The 20,627-nt window shown below is 43.0% G+C and overlaps 1 protein-coding gene across 1 annotated transcript in view; it reads right to left on the bottom strand.

Moving 5' to 3' along the window:
• col18a1a (collagen type XVIII alpha 1 chain a) overlaps positions 1-20,627 on the bottom strand; it is a 65,537-nt gene that overhangs the window by 4,353 nt on the left and 40,557 nt on the right. Inside the window, exons 3-31 of the mRNA XM_053440637.1 lie at positions 19,035-19,576; positions 17,019-17,108; positions 14,433-14,504; positions 9,985-10,063; positions 8,588-8,718; positions 7,946-7,972; positions 7,063-7,269; positions 6,951-6,977; positions 6,749-6,811; positions 6,554-6,631; positions 6,382-6,432; positions 6,081-6,203; positions 5,898-5,960; positions 5,623-5,667; positions 4,786-4,917; positions 4,574-4,645; positions 4,007-4,033; positions 3,769-3,867; positions 3,252-3,287; positions 2,961-3,050; positions 2,827-2,853; positions 2,634-2,669; positions 2,361-2,420; positions 2,190-2,267; positions 2,005-2,040; positions 1,849-1,902; positions 1,468-1,539; positions 909-983; positions 35-65 (exon numbers count right to left, since the gene is read on the bottom strand). Of these exons, the coding sequence (XP_053296612.1) occupies positions 35-65; positions 909-983; positions 1,468-1,539; positions 1,849-1,902; positions 2,005-2,040; positions 2,190-2,267; positions 2,361-2,420; positions 2,634-2,669; positions 2,827-2,853; positions 2,961-3,050; positions 3,252-3,287; positions 3,769-3,867; positions 4,007-4,033; positions 4,574-4,645; positions 4,786-4,917; positions 5,623-5,667; positions 5,898-5,960; positions 6,081-6,203; positions 6,382-6,432; positions 6,554-6,631; positions 6,749-6,811; positions 6,951-6,977; positions 7,063-7,269; positions 7,946-7,972; positions 8,588-8,718; positions 9,985-10,063; positions 14,433-14,504; positions 17,019-17,108; positions 19,035-19,576 (2,523 nt within the window). The remainder of the gene's footprint in view (positions 1-34; positions 66-908; positions 984-1,467; positions 1,540-1,848; positions 1,903-2,004; positions 2,041-2,189; positions 2,268-2,360; positions 2,421-2,633; positions 2,670-2,826; positions 2,854-2,960; positions 3,051-3,251; positions 3,288-3,768; positions 3,868-4,006; positions 4,034-4,573; positions 4,646-4,785; positions 4,918-5,622; positions 5,668-5,897; positions 5,961-6,080; positions 6,204-6,381; positions 6,433-6,553; positions 6,632-6,748; positions 6,812-6,950; positions 6,978-7,062; positions 7,270-7,945; positions 7,973-8,587; positions 8,719-9,984; positions 10,064-14,432; positions 14,505-17,018; positions 17,109-19,034; positions 19,577-20,627) is intronic.

The raw sequence follows: 20,627 nt of genomic DNA, 5'->3' as shown, positions 1-20,627 counted from the left end.
TGTGTGTGTAGGTGTGTGTGTTAAGAGGCCATACCTTGGTAATTCCTTGAAGCGTCATCGTATCGCTGAGAACAAAAAGAGAGAAATACTTGATGACACCAGCATCACCAGAGGAAACACATCTGTGCAGGTGTTAAGCTAAACTATGTAACAAGGCTTTAACAATAATACACGCACTCAACCAATCAGGAGTCGGACTCAGCTGTCAATCATGATGTTTCACCCTGTTTCTATAGCATCAAATAATTAATTCAAACTAATTTTACATCAGTGTGATAAGAAATGTCTAAAATGGCATGAATCATCTTTGAAAACCTTTATTTAACATGTCCTTCTGACGTTTGGTTTATGTCCCATCTACTAACATGGAGGAGTGAGACCTATACTGCGGCCAGCCACCAGGAGGTGATCCAGATGAGATGATTTAGCTTCCCTTTTGAAGAGCTGTAATGTCATCCATCTTCATATTCAGTCTCAGTCACAACAATCAAATCCCATTCAAACAAATACAGGTCCTGTGTAACATCACATGTCAGGATGAGCCTGTAGAGAGGAGGCAGCTGGTTAAGCTGGTGTTCATCTGGTGGTGGAATCTATTTCCTGTGTATTTCCCTATAAACTTGCTTGGATACATCTAACATGGCACGTGAGGACTACAGCCAGCTGTGTTGTGTGTCCTGAGTGGAAAACTATGATTGGTTGTTGTTGTTATGAGGATTGAGCCAACACACAGCATCAGACAGTGTCAGAGCCATGTGTACATGTGCTGAGTAACTGATTCAATATGATATGGTTTAGCTCTCAGCCACCACACAAGACACACGAGAGACATGAACTGTTTGAACACTGACCGCTCCACAGAAATGTCTTCATGTACTGTTAAGATGTTTATGAACCTGTGTACTCACGTTGAAGCGGTCCAGAGGAGTGGGTGGCCCTGGGGGTCCAGGTGGTCCGGGCAGTCCTGGAGGTCCAGAGACTCCCTGATGAATACAAAGTAAATTGCCCCTTTGTCAGTATTTGATGTCTCGATACAGAGCGACTCTCATCAGAACTCTGGTGTGAGCCCATCAACAGCTTTGACAGTATTTAATTATTGCTGGCAGCTGCTGTGACACGTTGATCGATCACATCGATCTGAAACGTTTAACAGCTTTGACACCGACTCCAGACGAATCCACTCAACAGTTAGCACAGGGACCCAGTTTCTTTCTTTTAGAATCCAACAAACATTAGATGTGCATATAACATTGATTTTAAGATACAAATATAAAGTAAAGTTTACACTAAATAATGTCTCAAGAATATGAGCTGCTGGTGAACCCCACTTGAAAAAGAGAGAAGGGAATTTGAAAACAACTTTTTCCTTTAAGGCTTGGGCTTGGACAGGATAATCACACTTTATTTATTTACTTTTCAATCTCAAATGAACCTATATGAGGTGTTGTTGATATTATGAATACTCACAGGGTAACTGTAGCCTGAACCAACTGTCGCGTCTCCTTTCTCTCCCTTGTATCCATTAACACCAGGACGACCCTGAAGGGAGAAACCAATTTATTAATTTGTTCCTGCACATTAGAAAAAAAAGAAGAACCAAAGAGGTTAAAGTATTATGATACTGGTGAAACCATGAACACTATGTTATCAGCACAGAGGCTTCAGAAAGTATTCAACCCCGTGTACATTCTGCATTGGCCCAAAATGTCACTTAAATCCATTCAGAGTTAAATTGACAACACAAGTGTGTCGAAAGTAAAGAGGACTGAATAGTTTCTGAAACAAAGAGTAGTATTTTATATTTATCAGTAAATATAGCAACATAAAACCCTAGGAACGAGCACTTACAGGTCTTCCAGGCATTCCCATTTCACCCTTTATTCCAGGAGGCCCGTACTGGCCCTGCAAAAACACATCATGAAATACAAGACAATGAGATGAATGGGCAAAAGCTTTTAATTAAAACTCTTTTGGTGCAATAGCTTGAATATCAGATAAACTTACAGGAGGTCCAACGGGACCAGAGGGTCCTCTGTCTCCCTGCAGGGGAAAAGAAGCTGATCAGTTTCAACAGTAAATGTGAGACTCTTCCTTATACTGTAGTATGATGTAGACTAAAGGTACCTGCATGTATTATACAGTATGTGTGTTTAATGAGGACAACACCAGAACAACACAACACAACTCACCTTCATGCCACTCAACCCTTCCAGATACAGGAGATTTCCATCAGGTCCGATCGCCAAGCCGGGCTCACCTTTCTCTCCCTGAGCATAGAACAGGACAACACAGACACATTTACAGGTCTGTTGTTATGAGGAGGAGGAGGAGGAGGTGGAGGAGGTAGATGAGGACTTTACCTTCAACCCAAAGCCAGGAGGTCCTTGGTCACCTAAGTCCCCCTTTGGTCCAATAGGACCCTGCAGGAAGACAGTGTGACATTCAGTGTTCATGCATTTCCAATATGGTACAACTGTAGTAAAGAAGTAGTAAATAGAAAAGTGGAAAATTCCATGAACTTCTCATTTACTTATCTTAAGGATAAACTCATCAAAGATGAAGTACAATAAAAGTCACATCTGTGGTTATAACAGGGGAAAGGTACATTGATTATGAAACACAGGGAGACTTACAGGGAATCCAGCTTGACCAGGTAAACCAGATCCACCCTGTACAGGAAAGATCACATGTTACATTTAACTTCATTCGACTGATGATCTGTGTGTTCAGTAAACGTGTGAGCTTCTCTCTCTCTCACTGTAGATATCAGACTAAGCTGAATATGCATCAGAAATGTGTTGTTTCAGTATCACTGAGAAATGTTACCTTGGGCCCAGCACTGCCGACGTCAAACTGCAGAGACACAGAAAGAAGAACACAGTGAATGAGAATCAGCTGCACACTGTCATGATGAAAGCTGCTCATGAAGCACGTCACTGTGTTTGTCCTCCATCACTTACCTTTCCAGATGTAGAGTAGATGATTTGTCCGGGGGGTCCAGGTGGGCCTGGTGGACCTTGGAGTCCGGTTCCATCTCGACCTGGGTCTCCCTAAAACCACGAGACATCAAATGCTCAGTTCAACACACATTAAACACATTAACACACATTTTGTGTTCCAGGATGACAATCAGACATGAATCAGCATGCTACAGAATCTTAAAGTTTCTGTAGTGAGCATATACAAATTTATATTTCCTGTATATTTAAAGACTAAATTATCAGATATTCAGGTTTACAGATGATATTTACCCTGTCGCCTTTGTCACCGGCGTCTCCCTTTGGTCCCTGTGAGATTCAACAAGCATGAAACAGAAGATAGTTTAACAGAGATCCACACACCTGCTATATGTTATCATTATATAATAAAAGCTTTTAAATAGGATTATGACTTAGTTAAAATAATTACACTTTGTTAACATGGTAAATTCGATTGATGTTTACTCAAACACAATTATAAAATACTCTATTTTCCCCTAAATCGTCAAAATAGGCAAAAGAAGAGTTCATAAAACATTAACTTCATAGGCCTAACAATGTCTACAACATATATTTCAACAAATTATACCAAAATAAAAAATGTATATGTGACCAATCCAAAGAAATACAACTGTTTCACATGCAATAAAATGTTCTCAAAGATCAAGTGACCTTATAAGAACTTGTCATGTCTGTCACACGGGTTTCAAACTTTAACATAATACCATGTGAGCTCTGGTGTCACAGCTTGAGTCGGACGACCAGGTCTAGAGTGAAATCCCTTGTTTACCTGAGGTCCCTGGAAGCCGTCCAGCCCAGGTCGCCCCTCTCGTCCTGCAGAACCTTCACTGCCCTTCTGACCCGGCATCCCAGGCAACCCAGGTTTACCCTACAGGTTCGAGGTATCGGGGTGAAACAGACAAAAACCAATGAAACATGCACAAAGAACGACATATTATAAAAACACATACTGACAGTAAACAGCAGCAATAGAAGAAAAGAAGAAGAACAAGTGATTATTTACTCACAGGAATACCAGGGAAACCAGGAGAACCCTGAAAGCACAAAGCATATATATATTGAAACTTCTTACTAAATAAATACCTGTTATTAATTACACACATGTAAAATATATAGCCCTGTATGAAATAAATGCTATGTGGTTTTAATAGAAAGTGACATTTTAACTGACTTTATGAAAGCTTGGCCAAATAGCCTATGGGATTAAATTCGACTCATAACACATTTTATAGACTATTATACAATTTATTGAAAAAATAACAGGCCCACACCCATTCCATGTTCGCCTGACTTTTAGGTTTTCAGGCAAATTGCATTATTGATGTTGTTGTTATTTAGAATCTGTAGGTTTGTAAACCCTGTAGTTGAATGAAGAGATGCCATAAACAGCCAACAGGCTTGAACTAAAGGATCAGTCTGGTTATGTTAAGTTACTGATCATTGTCAATCAAAATAATATTTAAATATAAAATATAAGGTGGGTGATGTCACAGAAGTCTCATACTGCTTAACTGAGGCAGATGTTATCTTCTACAGGTCCTGTAGTCTTATGTAATTTATTATGCAGCTCTTACCTGTCTTCCTTCAGGTCCTCTGACACCAGGAAGTCCATTGCTGAAACCTCCTCCTGATCCTTCCATGTCATCCTGCAAACACCGACAGAGATGTTGTGACAAACAGACAAACTCTCTGAGACTATACTTAATATTTGGACTAATAATCTTTTATCATGAATTGTATTTGACAGTTGTTTCGAGCAAGATCTTCAGCCTGATAGTGAACTTACAAATCCAACACGATAACTTGGTCCAGGAGGTCCGGGGGGCCCGGGTCGCCCCACCGGTCCCATGGGTCCAGGTAAACCAGCGAGACCGGATTCTCCTGCACGTCCTGGTAAACCAGGGTCTCCCTGAGCTCCCTGTGGGACCATAAGACAGTAGTTAAACCAGTGTTCAGAGTGAATAAATAACCAAAGGCAAACACAAAGGTTTCATCTATAATGAAGATGTTGTTTTGAATGTGTCGTCACAAAAACACTACTAATGCCTGTGTCATGCAGCTTCTGGAGCAGAACAGAACTAGTGAGTGTTTCAAAGTGCAAACTATCACACCACAAACAGCCGTGCTCATTTCCCTGGGGATCAGTGATGTCACTAGATGTTCAATCAAACCATAGCCAGCACTCAGATTAAACTTGAAGTCAAGTCTGTAGCTGACGATATTTGACAAACATTTGCATATTGTTAGACGACACAAATCCCCTGTGACGTCTGATGTGTACCTGCAGATGGGACGGCTTAGGAGAGGAGGAAGAGGAGGAGGAGGAGGAGGAGGATAAATAGTGAGGCAGCAGATTGGTGAGAAAAGAGAAGTAGGAGATTGGCTGGAGAAATGAAAGGGACGGTAAAGGTTTAAGAAGGAGTCGAAATCTCAATCTCGTTATCCAGTGGAAACGGTTTCCTACGGTTCTGCCTCACAGAAGACTTGAATGTAAGTCTCCTCTCAGGACTACATCTAAAGAAGTCTTCTCTACTGGATACTGGAGCTTATTGTAAAGTGGCAGCAACTTTAGGGTAAAATTCACAAAAAGCTAATTGAACATATGACAGTCATGAATCTGCACCTTCTCTCCAGCGACTCCTGGAAGACCCAGCTCGGCTGGATCACCCTAGAGAAGGAAGACAAAGACAAATCATGATATTTAACTGAACTTTGACTCAAACTGTGACATAAATCACAGCTGGTTAATGACCTGTTTGTCTATTGGATTTGCTTTTAATCCTTCAAGTCTCATGTGGACACTATGGTCAGTATCGAGCAGCTTTGTGGATTGGTGCTAAACATTGATTCTGGTTATTGTCTTTAGAGAAGAAAGAATCAGTTTCATAAGGAAAATACCTTTTCTCCCTTGGGACCAGCAGCTCCTGGGAGGCCGTCAGTACCGGGTAAACCAGACAAACCCTGGAGGCCCAAAAGATTTGGTTCAGGTACACAGACGTTGTTGATTTGGTTAGAATGTGAGTTCTACTGTTGAGTTTGGGGAGTTATTTGACCAGTGGTGGTTAGACTATTGATACTTACAGGTTGACCAGGCGCCCCGTCCTTTCCTGGTGGACCAAAGGCTCCAGAACTCAATGCTGTGCGGGCTGTAGCAGGACCAGGAGGCCCGGGAGGACCAGGGACACCTGGGAGCCCAGGTAGTCCCTACAACAACAAAACATTTAATCAATTCACACTGATCTATGATAAGACCTCAGGTAAGAAGCTGCTTTACAGAGAAATTAAACTAGAAACAGAAATGACTTTCATCAACAATTTATCTTCTTCATGGTTTGATTCTAACAATCAGGACACAAACTTGTTTCAGTCAAACTAAACTCACCCGAATGGATTCCAGGTCGGGGAAACCTGAACCTTCCATGTCCACAAAGGTCTGAAATACATCAGTTCAAATCAATTGTATTATTAAAAAAATTATTCACAAATGCCAAATGTTCTCTGCTGATCTAAACAGTGTCTGGATATTGTCGAGTATGTGATTGAGATTGACTCACAGATCTGGATCCTGTTCCAGGGGGTCCGGGAAGTCCTGGGGCCCCCCTAAGGCCCGGTTGACCCTCTCCACGGTCTCCCTGTATGAACAAGACCATTTAGACTCAGCTATTCCTATAACGTTTTCTTTTATTATATTGTACTTGTGCTCTAAACATATATATATATATTTTTGTATATACACCTGAGGATCGTACCTTCTCTCCTTTGGTTCCGGGATCACCTGGAGTTCCTGGGAAGCCTGGAGGTCCCTCAGGACCCTGTGGTGAAAAAAAACATAAAGTCAGGCATCTACAGATTGTCTCAAACTAAACAACCAATCATCACACAACCTTTGGATTATTAATTACATGTAAAGCTACTGATCAGTGTTTCTATTTAGACAATAATAAAACTTACAGTTTTTCCATCCTCACCAGGATCACCCTGCAAGATAGAGATAAAGAATCATTCTTCTACAACACAATTGGGATCTGAGAATATACAGTAAAGTATAAATCAAATCACTAACAGCCTCTCCATCAGCTCCTGCTGGTCCCGGGGAGCCTGCAACACCTTGTGGTCCGGCTGGTCCTCGGGGTCCAGGCACTGTCGAAAGTACTGAGCCATCGCTGCTAAGTGAACCTTCAGTTGCAGCTCCTGGAGGGCCGGGGGGGCCGGGGGGCCCAGCGATGCCGGCGTCCCCCTTCTTTCCTTGGTAGCCAAATCCTGCGCTGCCCTGGAGGTGAAGAAAGATCCGTGTGAGGTTTTGATCAGATGGGACAAATTCAAAGATCTTTTCAATATCTGTCAATTTAAGGTGAATTATTTTTAACAGTTTTCTGAGCGGTGACTTTCAGAGAACTTCATGAATAACCAACTCACTGACATGAGGAGGAATTCCCTGACAGTATGTGAATGTATTAATAAAGGACCTGCACTACAAAGCAAGTCCAACACACCCGGGATATGTTTTATTTCTCATCAAAATGTTGTGATCTCTGATGATGATACAACAATAAAAGCATCAAGGTTTTAAGAAGCTTTGTAGAATATCAATGAAGCTAGAATAACATCTGTGATGTGTAAATATATTGTGATTAACTTTGAAGCTCTGATTCAAAACCAGAATGTACAAATGAAAAGTCTGACACAGCAAAACGATTCCTCTCATCTACAAGGAAATCTGCTGATTTTATTATCTCTCACTTTGCTGTAAACTGCTCTGGAGCCGGTTAGTGTTTCAGCTTTAGTTATCATGGTGATTTACGCTGGTAAGAAATGAACAAGACTGAAAACTCAAGAGTTAAACCTGACGTTGATAAATGCAAATCCTGCTTCTGAGCACAGGACCCTGTTTTAATCAGGGACGGGGATGAGGACCAATGGAGAATAAAAGTTCATCTGTAACTCACCTTCAATCCTTTTTCTCCAGGTTCTCCCTGATAATTAAAAAGAAAAGTGAAGTCAGTGACAATTGTGACGTTCATATCCACAGAGAACAGGTATATATATAAAAAAAAATCGAAAATCAAATTCTATTTCAAACACTAACCTCATCTCATCCCTCATCATCATTATAACATCATCATCATCATCTTCATCATCATCATTGCTAACCTTTGTCCGTCAGTGGAAATGGTTAAATTTGTGTATTTGTCCTGTTGCGTGTTTCAATTGTATCACCTTGATTTTGTGTGTGTTTTTATGTCTATATCCTGTTTGTCCTTGTTTCTGGTTTGTGTCATTACGTTGTTTTATTTCAGAAGACCTTTAATGAGAATGACCTCACTTCAGTAGAACCTCCTCACAAAGTCAACAGAGCAATTACACATAAACACATATCTGCACATATCTTACTCCTACCAGAATAAAATGTGTACAGAAAGAAAATTAAAAACATGAAATGCAAAATGTAAAACAAGTCTTAATCCATAGCATATGCTTTCATCAAATCAGGACTAGCAGCGCCCTCTAGTGTTTCTCTTTGAGACATTTCATTAAAGCTCACATTCTCACAACCCATCACCAAAACATTTAAAATAAAAGATCCAAACCTTCTCTCCACGGGCTCCCCCCCGAGAGATGGAGCCGGATCCTGATTCTCCCTTCGGGCCGAACGGTCCCCGGTCTCCTTTCTCTCCTCTGTCCCCGCGGCCACCTCTCTCTCCTTTAGCCCCAGCTGCTCCTGGAACACAATGACAAAAGGTCAGAGCCATTAACACCCTCATGAAAAGACTTCTCACAAATGATAAACGATCGTTTCCCACGAGCCCAACAACAAACAGGACGTTTCCTGCTCTGAAAAAGATGAAGAGGAAGGAAAATGACTTTTTGCTGGATGCAACAGGAATCCCAGTCTGCACGGCTGCTATTTATAGGCTGTGTAAATGCTGGAGGTGCTAATTGAGTACACCTCCCATCCACTGACTGTCCCACCATCCCTATCTTTATTTTCTGGTGTAAGACGATTTGACTCTACACTCCTCCAGCTGAACTTGACATATCATGGCATCACAAGCCCAAGAAGCTGCTTCTGTTCCAATCCAAAACCATATTTATACATTATTTAAATCATGGTAGAATAAAGGATAATTAAAAGTTCACTAATGTAGCGGAGGGCTCTCACTTTATACTTGAACTTTGAACCGTTCATGTAAGCATGAGGGGAAAGTTCCTGTTCGACCTGTGATGACCTGTCTGAAAATACACAGTCTACAAGCACATCAGACATCTGAGGTAGTTTCTCTCCTGATCCAGCAGATGGCGCTCACTGTCAGCTTGACCCATTACCTGCCTGTTCCAATATATTTGATGATTTGATTTTTTTTTAAAGTGACAGAGCTACTGCGGATTCTAAAATCATTCAGCATTCACAGGATACTGTCATTTACGCTCTCTACACCTTTGAGTTAAACATAAATTTATAAATAAGCACAATCGTCAATATAACTAAATAAGTAATAATTTATCCAATTTGATATTGATAAGTTATATATCTAATATCTTTATTTAGTAGTATTTTTTTTATGTTTTGTTAAAGGTTGGCTCACAAAACATGACATTTCTAATCTTGTGTACTGTAGTTGTGATCACACCAGGTCCAAACAAATACACAAAGGCACTGAAGAGGAAGAAATGAAACCCATGTCATTTTTTTACATACACGTCTAATGTGTCATTCCTGTTGCCACCACCAAACGGCGACAGAGATCAAATTCACAGCTCAGTCCACAACCTGCGTTAGCCTGGATGGCCACTAGATGGAGACGTGTGTCAAGTGAATGTGTTTCTCAGGTGAACTCTACAGCACCATGAGCTGTTAGCCATTCCCCATCTATAGAACATATTCATATTCTGCTGTGTGCACAATGGGCTAACTTGATAAAGATGGTTTATAAATAACAAACAAACGTCTGTTCAGGACGTGTTGACTGTTTCCAGTTGAACTCACCCGTCCCTCCTGAAACAGAAGTCTCCTCTTTCTCACTGAGCGGCGGCATCGGAATGGGCCCAGAGGACGGGGGGGCGGTCTGCAGGAAGATGTATCATGCAACAGAGACAGACACATGTTTAAAAAGGGCAATCAATGACATTTAGTGAACTCAGCTCCACTGAACACACACAGACACACACACACACACAAAACTGCATGTCCCGGCATGGGAAAATGTTGTCCTTGTTCACATTAGTCCCAAACAAACCCAACAAACATGACTCATGCTTCCGCCCTGTGTTACCATTCAACCGCACTGATGTTTATAGCTGGAGCAGCCAAAAGCTCTATTTCTAACTGGTGAGAGACATTTTCCCAGCTCGGCACCGAGACCTTTTTTAAACACGATTGTGTCAACATGACAAAAAAGACGGATTACAACTCATGTCTCTCGTGTAAACTTCATTAAAACTGTCAGGAAACAAACACAGGCCCGACCGAGTCCACACACTGATCTCTCCTGCAGCAGCAACATGTCCGGACCGAGAGTTACAGCGACACCTGGAGGACAACGACTGACACACCAGCCTCGATTAGATATCTGTCTTTGAGTGTGTGTGGGGTTGTGATGTCGCTGCTACTCCAAACCTCACCTGTAACCTGCAAAGGGCCATTACCAAATAAGAAGTTTTTTTTATATAGGGAAGGATAGAGTGTGTGTAGAGAATGCAGGATTATAAGTGTCCTCACTAATATTACAAGACACGTGTGTCCCCTCTTTCTGCCCTCGTCTCCTTGTCTGTGTGTAAGTTCTGTGGACAATAGAGAGACAGGCCTGCAGTGTGCCAACAGTCTCCTGCCACTGAAACACAGCAGGACTGAAGAGAAGCAACAGGAGCAATTGAATGTTTGCTCGGGGGAGGGGGGGGGGGGGGGGGGGGGGGGGAGAGGGAGGAGACATTTCCCCCCCGTAGCTCATTCTTCACTGGTGACACATTCTCCAATTGTCACCTGAGGAATTCAAGAGAGGAGTGGGAAAGAGGAGGTGGGCGGGGGGGGGTCTTGTTAATCAACCATTAACCAGTTTCCTCCTTTGGAAACTCCCGGTGAGTTGCACAGCACTGACTATGCTAAGAATTCAGAGCAGACCCTCCCTGACAGTTCTAAGTTGATGTATGTATTAATGTGATGAAGAATCCCCCCCCGCCCCTTTAGGACATAGTGTTGACAGACCTGACCCACACGAACCCGCTGACTTTAAGAGCAGGTATGCGGCTCCGTTGGAAATCATATTCCACCTCTGCAGGAGGGAAGCTTTGTTTTCCCAGTGCAGGTCTGATGAGGCGCACAGAGGAAACTTATTAGTGTTTCGCCGGAGGAGGAAGAAACAACAGTCCAGCTGTTTATGAAATGAAGAAGCTCTGACTCTCATCTGACTCTTGTGCAACACAGAGAAAGAAGAAATGTAGAGAAAACAACTGATGTGAGGAGAAACTTGACCCCCACACAAAAAAAAAAAAAAAAAAGTATATTACTACACATCAACATGAACTCCTTTTAATAACCTTGTCCAAGGCTGGAAGTCAAATCAATGTCATGGGTAATGGTTTGTACTCTGCTTTCATTATGAGCACAACTATACACCTAGTTGTGTGACTATATCTTCCAATGTGGTATAAAAACTTCCCAAAGTACTCACAACTTGCTCTTTGGTAGATCTCACTACACGTTTTTCTCCAGGGCCACACACACACACACACACACACACACACACACACAAACAGGGTAAACAACACCAGCTCTGCGGTCAAAGCTGGGAACACAGTTTGCCTGTAAGCTTGAAACTTTGCTTCTTGGTATTTTAATTTAAATTATTAAAAAGCCAGGCTCTGGGGGAAGTTTTAAAACTCAAATTAAGATTACGATTTTGAGTTTGCCTTTCCTATCGTATAACATCCCGATAAACAGAGCATGATGCAGCTGCAGCATTTTCCACAGGTTGTTATTATGAAGATGAAGAAGAAGATTAGATTTGATCCTTTCCCTTTTATCTAAAAAGTACTCAGTAAATCAATTTTAGCATCTGTTGATTTAAATAGTTTGTGTATATTCTTGGATTCAAGATATTTGTCATAGACATTTGACATGTGATTGTATTAGTCAAAGCACAGGGGGTAAATATTTAAAATGATTTGTGATTGAATTCAATTGAGCTGCTTCAGTTTCAGGGTCTAGTGTTTTGAATGCTGGCTCACTGTCTCGCTGTCTTACTGGGAAACTCCACTGGGACCTGAACAGAGCCATTGTTAATGTCACCAATCAGACGTGTGACCTGTGCAGACACAAAGCCTATCACTCCAAATGCAAACCTAGAATAATCTTTGGTTGAATGTCATTCGTGAACATTATGGATTATCAGACACATCTGCTACGAACTAACTAACTGTTTGTATCAGAAACAATAAAAAACACAAAGTTAAGTAACTTGTTCTAAAGACAAGTTTCCTCTTTAGGTTCCACTCTGACTTTAGAGCAGTGACACCTCAGGATGACTGACGTGCTCTCCCATCCATCACCATCAATTTCCAGGATGACAAAATGGAAAGTTTCACTCATGCAACTCTTCCTGTCTCACTTGCCCGGACTTGCCATAATTGCAGCGGTTGTACCGTTGTGCAGAGTGCGGGTTATACTTTCTGTGAACACACATCAAGTGGAAAAAAAAATAGAACCTCAGCAGGTAGGAATTAGACGGCAGCTGTGGACTTCTGCATCACACTGCGTGTTACACCACACAGAACAGATGGAAAAGCCCCTTGTAAAAGCTACAGGGCCTCGAGATGAAGAGGCTTCCGACTCCGAGTACCTGACCCTGCCCCCCCCCCCCCCCCCCGACTGTCTGCTTCTCTAACTCTGTTTCCACTGCTGTCACTTCCTGTGCGCAGCTGATTGACAAACCAGTCAGAATAACAAAACCTTGAAGCGGGGTTCTGGGAGTGGGTGGTGGGGGTTCTTCCTTGGATCAGATCGAGTCCAAATTAACATCTGGTTTTTCCACCTCTGCACTATAATTGCGATTGGGAGTCAATGCACGCACAACGGCGGTGGCAGGGGGGGGGGGGGGGCACTGCGGTGTGTTTCAACTTGCGTGGCTATCTCTGAGGGCGGGAAGACGTGAGTGGGTGTCTGTGGAATTTGATCGTGTGTGTCTGTGTGTGTCTGTGTGTGTGTGAGAGACACAAAGCAGACAGAGGAAGAGTGGAGGACCAGAGAGATAGACAGAGTGACAGATGGAGCGATGAAGGAAGAGACACAAAGACACAAATAGACCCAGTGATTCAGAGTCCCTGCAGGAGGAAGCGTTATCTGCTGCTCTCTGTTGGTTCCAGGTCTTCATCCAGGTGAGAAGTCTCCAGCTACATGAACCTGGGGTGAACACGCCTCACACAACACCAGGAAAATCCCTTTTATTCTGAATCACTGTTCTCAAACGTGCAATAAAAACATCTCCAGCTGATCTGACCTGCTGTGGTTTGCTATCAGCAGATGAATTGAGATGTGGGCAACTTTCAAACACACCAGTGCTTTGTTTTTTAATATTCAACAGGCATCTCTCTATGTAAAAAGGTCTTTGTCTCCAAATGTATAAGACAGAGGCAGCTCCGCTTCCACTCGTCCACTCAGCAGTTTTTAATCTCTCTTGAGGGACCAGCGCTCGCTCGCCTACACTCGCGCAGTAACTCGATATCTGAGTGGTGCGTCCAGCACTGGGATGAGAGAGGCCCAGTCTGCTGCTGGGAATCTTTGATCATCTTTAGGGAACAAAGCATTTTTCATCCACTCGTTCTCATTTTTACGCTCTGGAGAACTCTGGATTTTAAAGTTTAGGTTCCTGAGCAAATATCCTGGAGGGGTGATCAATCAAATATGTTTCAATGTAAAAAAATTTAACTGTTTTCAGACATGAAATCACAATTTTACATATTGTGGAATTTCCCTCTCCTGTATGAAAATGCAACAGGATATCATCAGTTCAGACACGTTTTGCAGCAACAGGAACATTTGTGGAAAGTTCAGGTGAGGGCTGGCACATGGGGAGAGCGTGCAGAAGGGCCGGACACCACATTTAGATAATAACAGAATCCTGTTTCCTGCACCTCGTCACCTGCGTCAGCCCTTATCGCCAAAAGCTCTCGTATCTCGAGTGTTCTGTGGCTCCTCTTTCTCATCCCTCCAGTTCCCTGCCTGGTGCATGTTAGAAGCATCATCAACACAACCACTCGTTCGCTGGGAATTTTATGGACGTTCTCCTGGTATCACTCTGCGTTCTCACAAACAGCCCCTCAGGAAAATCCCACGTCTTTCTCAATATATTGTATGTTTCTGTCTCTGGGGCTTCATGAAGTTCAATTTAAATAATGAGGAAGGTAGAAGTAGAAGTAAAGGAAGAAGAGGTGGTTCCATACCGTCCATCTGCGATTCTCCACAGCCGGTCTGGTGGGTCTCGGTTCATCGTCGCCGCTTCCATCACCTGAAGCCTGAGGAGACCAAACATACGTTGAACATTTAATATCAAAGTTTATCTTTTTACCTCCTGCATTTTACAGTGCACGTTGTCTTTCTACCATAAGTATCTGTTCATGAACTCATTCAGTCAGGTCGGAACGTGTCGTCTTTACCGGACACCTGGGTCTTTCTGATAAAAGACACATCCACTGGGAATGCAACCCCCCCCCATTTAATCCAAACAACATTTTACGATTTGATGACAACAAGCAGTGGAGTCTTTACTCTCTCGGTTGGTTTGTGGTGGTCCCAGCGAGCGGGAGCAGCTGTGACGGCAAACGTTTGACTAAATACCAGTTCAGGCTGCTGGTGGGCTGCAGAGAGGCACCTGTGTTTGTGTGTGGGTGGTCGGGGGTCAGCGGCTCCTCTCTCACTCTTATCTGCTGCAGATTTACTGTTGGTTATTAGTGAGGAAACACGCTGGAGTACATCGGTATCATTTCATCAGTCGTGTTACTTCAGGACAATATTCTTTACTTGTTGTTTGATAGAAGCAACAGGACACTTCTTTGGGGAGAGTGTGGCCTAGGGCCTCGGTTCCCAAACTGGGGTACATGTACCCCCAGGGGCGAAGTGGTTCAGGGGGTACATGGGGAGAACATTTTATTTGCTTTTTCAAAGTGAAAAAGCCCATTTACATTTTCAAACTGAGTTATAAATAAACATGCAATATTAAATAGTCTAAATAGCCAAGTCCCATTGCCAAAAATACTCATGTATACCCATATTCAGCAAAATAATTACACTGCCAACAAAAGTTACAGGTAGGTTAGTGACTGTTAGTAAAAACGAGGGATGGGCATAATTAATCGACAATCGATTAATTGATCCTTAAGAATTTCCTAGATGACATTTTGTCATAGACTTAATTCTGAGGAGTCCACTGCTCTCTTCAAGTAGGAGGTCTAGCTCCAAAGCTAGCCCCTTCGGACCCAGACAGAGCTGGCTCTGAGTGAGGGGTGACAACCACCGGACTGAGAGGTCGAGAACCGTCAAATCCAGCTAGCTCACAGCGGCTAGCTGCACTCTCATCGGGGCTTAAGAGAACAGTTGCGCATATTTTCAAGTGTAACCAGTGAGCGGATCCCGTTTAACTGCCACAAGAGTTGTTCACCTTGTAATAAAGATATATATTTTCACTGCATTTTAACAGAGCCTATAAATAGAGCATTTTAATATAAAATATTAACGATTAATCAAAAATCTATCGTTAATTCTCCCAACAACTGATTGACAATTGATAGATAAACTCTGTTTGATCTAAACTTCCATCCGAGTCCTGAAATCCCTGACAATTTAAAAGTTTCAAGTGTTATATGCTGTATACGTGCGTCGGGGGGTACATAGCTGGAGATTGAATGTCTGAATGGGTACGAGACTGTAAAAAGTTTGGGAACAACTGGCCTAGGGGATAGAGCGGGTGTTCTGCAACAAGAAGGATGCTGGTTCGAATCCCACTCTTTCCCATCTGCATGCCTAAGTGTCCTTGGCAAGATACTGAACCCCTGAAATGGCCCCTCAGAAATGTTGAGTGTACTAAAAATGTAAGTCGCTTTGGAGAAAAGCGTCAGCTAAATGACATGTAATGTAACAAACAAAAGCCAACTTGTCATTTAAAGATTGCCTTTAGTCAATTTGAGATTTTGATGTTATTAAAATAAAAACTTAGTCGTGTAAGGTTTGGGTAAGTGTGTTGTGATATTGTTGCTGTGGGACAGAACAGAGAAGCTGATAAAGTCTATGCTCTATTAGTATCCACTGGTTTCATAGCTAGTTGGAGGAATGAAACATAAATAAAGCCTATTTTAGCCATTATGATTACAAAATATAAAAACAGCAGTTTTCATCTGCCTTTGGATTTTCTTTGTCCTCATATGACTCCTGAGGTGATAATAACAGACAGACCACAGGGGAACATGTGCTCTTAAGTGAGTTATATTTAGTGTATTAAAACTATCTTGAATCAGGATCCTTTGTGAGCTTCAACCACCTCCAGGTATCACGGCCGTTTCAACTCCGTGCCGCCACTGTTTTAGCGACCAGGGGCCGAAAAGTTTGGGAACTGCTGCAGAACTTCATTCACATGTAGTCAGAAGGTGTGTGGTTATGTGTATGTGTGTGTGTGTGTGTGTGTGTGGAAGGGGGGGGGGGGGGGGGTTATGCCACAACTTAACCATGACTGTGACACTTCTAATGTTATCCTGTTGTTCCTTGTATTGTTCTACTTGTTTTTCATAACTGTGAATAAATGAAATAAGTCAATATAACTTTAAAATCAATATGAGTTTTTCCCATTTTATATGATATGAACCAAATGACCCTTTGCTTTATCTAAGTATCTACATTTCTTGAAGAACACAATGTACGTTGTGCTGAACAACCCCTGCACTCTCTGTTAAAGGGGGGGGGGGGGGGGCATACACCTCATATCCCCTCAAATCACCTACTGCGTGTTCTGAATTATCTTCTAAATGTGATTAACTCACCATATCGGAGTCGTCCCCGTCCTCGTCCTCGTCACAGTATGTCTCAGCAGCTCGGGGGTCTCCCACCACCCTCAGCTCCTCGATCTCCCCCTGTTGGAAGACACGGACGTGGCGTTTAGATGTTTGATGATAACGTCAGAGCAGGAGAGACACACACACACACACACACACACACACACGTCTCACTTTCAACTTATAAATATGGATATTCATCTGTGCAGTTCCTGCTCAGGGTTCTGGCAGCAGCTCTCAGGGAATTCCCCGTTTCCACAAAATCAGAGGAGCTCTTGATGTCTAGATTTTTAGCCTCGACCTGTGAAGGGCCTCTATCTCTGCCCCACACGCACACACACACACACACAGACACACACACAGTCATAATCTGATGTCCCCACACAGGATGCTCACAGACAGTATGAATACTATCTTCCTATCAGAGGGCCATTAGCTCTGTATGTGTCGGTGGTTTCTGTGCTGATGAGTTACTTGATGTTGAGTCTTTATGTCCTGAGAGAAAAAGTCTAATGCATTTTCTAAAGCTCTTTGACATTGTACTTCAAACTGTCCTTTAATGATCGTACTGATGTAGATGACATGTTTTGGTCTTTTTCAAACAAACGGCCTCAGATCTTTACATTTAATCACATCCTATTCACTGAAATGTCCCTGGAGCATGTTTCTGCCAGCGATGCATCATAAGAAACAAGGACAAGTCATATTTCGGAGTGGAATGTACATTTTATGAATCCAATATGTCAATATTTAGAAGCGTAAGAAGCCAAGTCTTAATGTGATTTGGTTAATTAAATCCACAAGAGCTCAGGGGCCGACAGGGCTAAAGGTCAACTAACAGCACATGGTCAGCGAGACCCGAGAGAAGATGGTTTTAAATAAGAACTTTATAAAACAGCTTTTTGAAAACAGAACGATTCAAAAGGAAAAAACGTAGATGAACTCTTCAAACGCAGCTATTAAAAAGATCAAAACATAACTTCTGAGAGAGGAAGTAAGAAATGATCTAGAAAAACACCATAAACTTTAATTGGATTGTTTTGAAACCAGATGGAAAGTATTCTGTTGGAATTTGAAAGTGTTTATAGTGACTTCCTTTACGTCATATTCCTTTAATGTGTGTACTAAAAAGTAAATACTTCTATTATAAGGAAAACCCTCTATCTGCTTTTAATGGTTTCAGTTGTGTCCTGTTAACAGAAGAAGCTCATTTACATCCATGTAACCAGCGAGACTCTAAAGTTAGAAATGCTGAGAAGTATAAGCTGCAAGTTAAAGGACGACCATCAAGTTAAAGTTTAACTCAATGTGAGAAGGACACAGAGGCCAGAAGGTCGTGTTAGCACCTACTTTCAAATCTGACTTCAAAAGCAAGGAGGCGTCTTTTGTATCAGGGATAAAACTTGTGAAACTCCAAGTGTCTATTCCACAAATTAAGATATTGCACAAGTTCTATGGGTTTTCCCTCCTGTGCACCGTATCTACAGCCACTGGTTTATTAGCTGCCTGACCAGCAACAGAATGAACAGCCAACACAAGTTACATATTTCTGCTGGCACGCCTGGTCTGAGCTGGGAGCCATGGCTGAACTACTCGAACCCTTTTTACAGCCGAGGTCAACATTTGACTGCTGTCGACCTCCCGAGCTTTACTGCAGTCAAATGTCTCCAGCTAATTACGTCCCAGCTGTGAGCTTTTCCAATTATGAGCAGACGGCCCTGAGCAGGACGGAGACGAGGACATTTATGTTATGCTTTTTGGAGTCGGAGACAATTTGGGCAATCAAGTCATACGAGGGTTATTCAGGCAAGATGTTTCACATGCCTGACTAGGGGCAATCAAAACATGACATGGCACTTTTCCAGAGATTCCTGCAGCAGGACTCACCATCACGTGGCTGTCAGTGTCAGAGTTATTCAGAGCCAGGTATTTCTTTTTCTGAATTAAAGCTTTTAAAATGAATTAGTTATAACTTAATTGGGTTATATATCAGTATATACGCACCAGGAACTTATCGGGGTCCGCCCCCCCAGCTTGCCCGACGAACACCCCAGCACCGGTGTCCAGCTCCATGTCGTCCGGGGACCTCTCCATGCGCTTCACCCAGGGATCCGCGACACAGTTGAGGTACAGCATCACCTTGTCGTCCCTCACAGCGATGGCGAACCGGGTCCAGGTGTTGGTCATGGAGAGCACGGGGAACCTGGCCGCCTCATAGGACCGCTGCGAGCCGGGCTCTGTGTAGTACAGGATGATGCTCTGGTCGTTGCCCCGGACGGGCGACAGCTTGACACCCACGTACATGATCTTCTGCGAGTCGTCTGTGACGGAGAAGACGACGCCGCCCTTGTCGGAGGTGGGCTTCAGGTTGAAGATGAGGGAGAAGTCTCGGTGGAACGGGCTCGGCAGGTGGGCGCGTGCCAGCTGGCCGGTGTTGGCATCGGGGCCAAAGACGTATCTGGAGCTGTTGTCGGGTCCAATGACTCGGGTGATCTCATCGGGAGGAGGATCCCCGATCAGCTGCAATAGGGAGACTCCAGTGTCTTCTAGAGGGGCGGGGGGGGGGGGAGAAAAAAGATGTTAGGCCCCAGTAGGCATACAACACAGTGTGGGTTAGAAGGGAGGGCAGCAGGTCAGGGCGTAGAGTTAGACAAGGCTCTGTTGGGGGTGGATTTAAGGTGAATGTGTGATCAATGTCACTCGGACAGAGATCTTTGTTCCACGAAAACTAAATTTAAATCAAAATCTTAACTGGTGATAAAGTTCTGACAGTTCTTCTCAGGGGTGGAAAAACAAGCAAACACGTTTTGTCTCACTGCATCACAACATGGAAGGTTTGACGTTCCTCAAATGGGGTAAAAGAATGCAAGGGTCCTAAAAGACTTTTAAAAATAGGTAAATCACTCCCGGAGACATTTTAAGGTCTATAATCCAAATACAAGACCAGCTGAACCTAGACTCCTGCTTCCTCAACTGGAGCACGATCCACACAGGCAGCGACCTGGTGATACAGAGCCTGACTTGAGAGATGATTGATTTAGATCTCACAGTCAATCTGCCACAGGCGCTAAAGCCCTAAAGAAAACGTGCAGAGTTGTTAGGCTCTAAATTCATATCACTCCAAATGTCAATGGCAGAAAATCACCTATTTTGAACCTTCATCAATCTCCTGTTATATTTAGATGGATATCTTCGGATCACTTTCCTTAAGGAACAACAACAAAAAGAAAGAAAACTCTTCCGACTGGTGTGACATCTGCTGAATGTCAGGGCCCCAGGGCGCAGGGCCCAACAGCTGGGGCCTCCTGCATATCCGTGCTCAGTCTTCCATCACCCTGGGTGACTCGGGCGAGGTCAGCACATAGTTATCGGAGGCGTTTAGGAAATGCAAAGAAACACAAAGAGCAGTGTGTGTTCGTTCACACCCACGTCAGAGACGGTGTAACCTCAACCTTTTCCTCTAGATCGTTCTGCTTTTCCAAAAACAATATAAACTCATGTTAAAAGGCAAATGACCAAAAACCACTGTTTTGGGAAAAACCACTTGATGCAGTTTCTGGAGCTTTGAAGAAACGCTTTGGTTCACCACCTGGTGAC

This window comes from Pleuronectes platessa, chromosome 14 (genome assembly GCF_947347685.1).
Source record: "Pleuronectes platessa chromosome 14, fPlePla1.1, whole genome shotgun sequence".
NCBI classification, from domain to species: Eukaryota; Metazoa; Chordata; class Actinopteri; order Pleuronectiformes; family Pleuronectidae; genus Pleuronectes; species Pleuronectes platessa.
The sequence above is the reverse complement of the archived record's forward strand: the minus strand, read 5'-3'. Positions and strand labels throughout refer to the sequence as shown.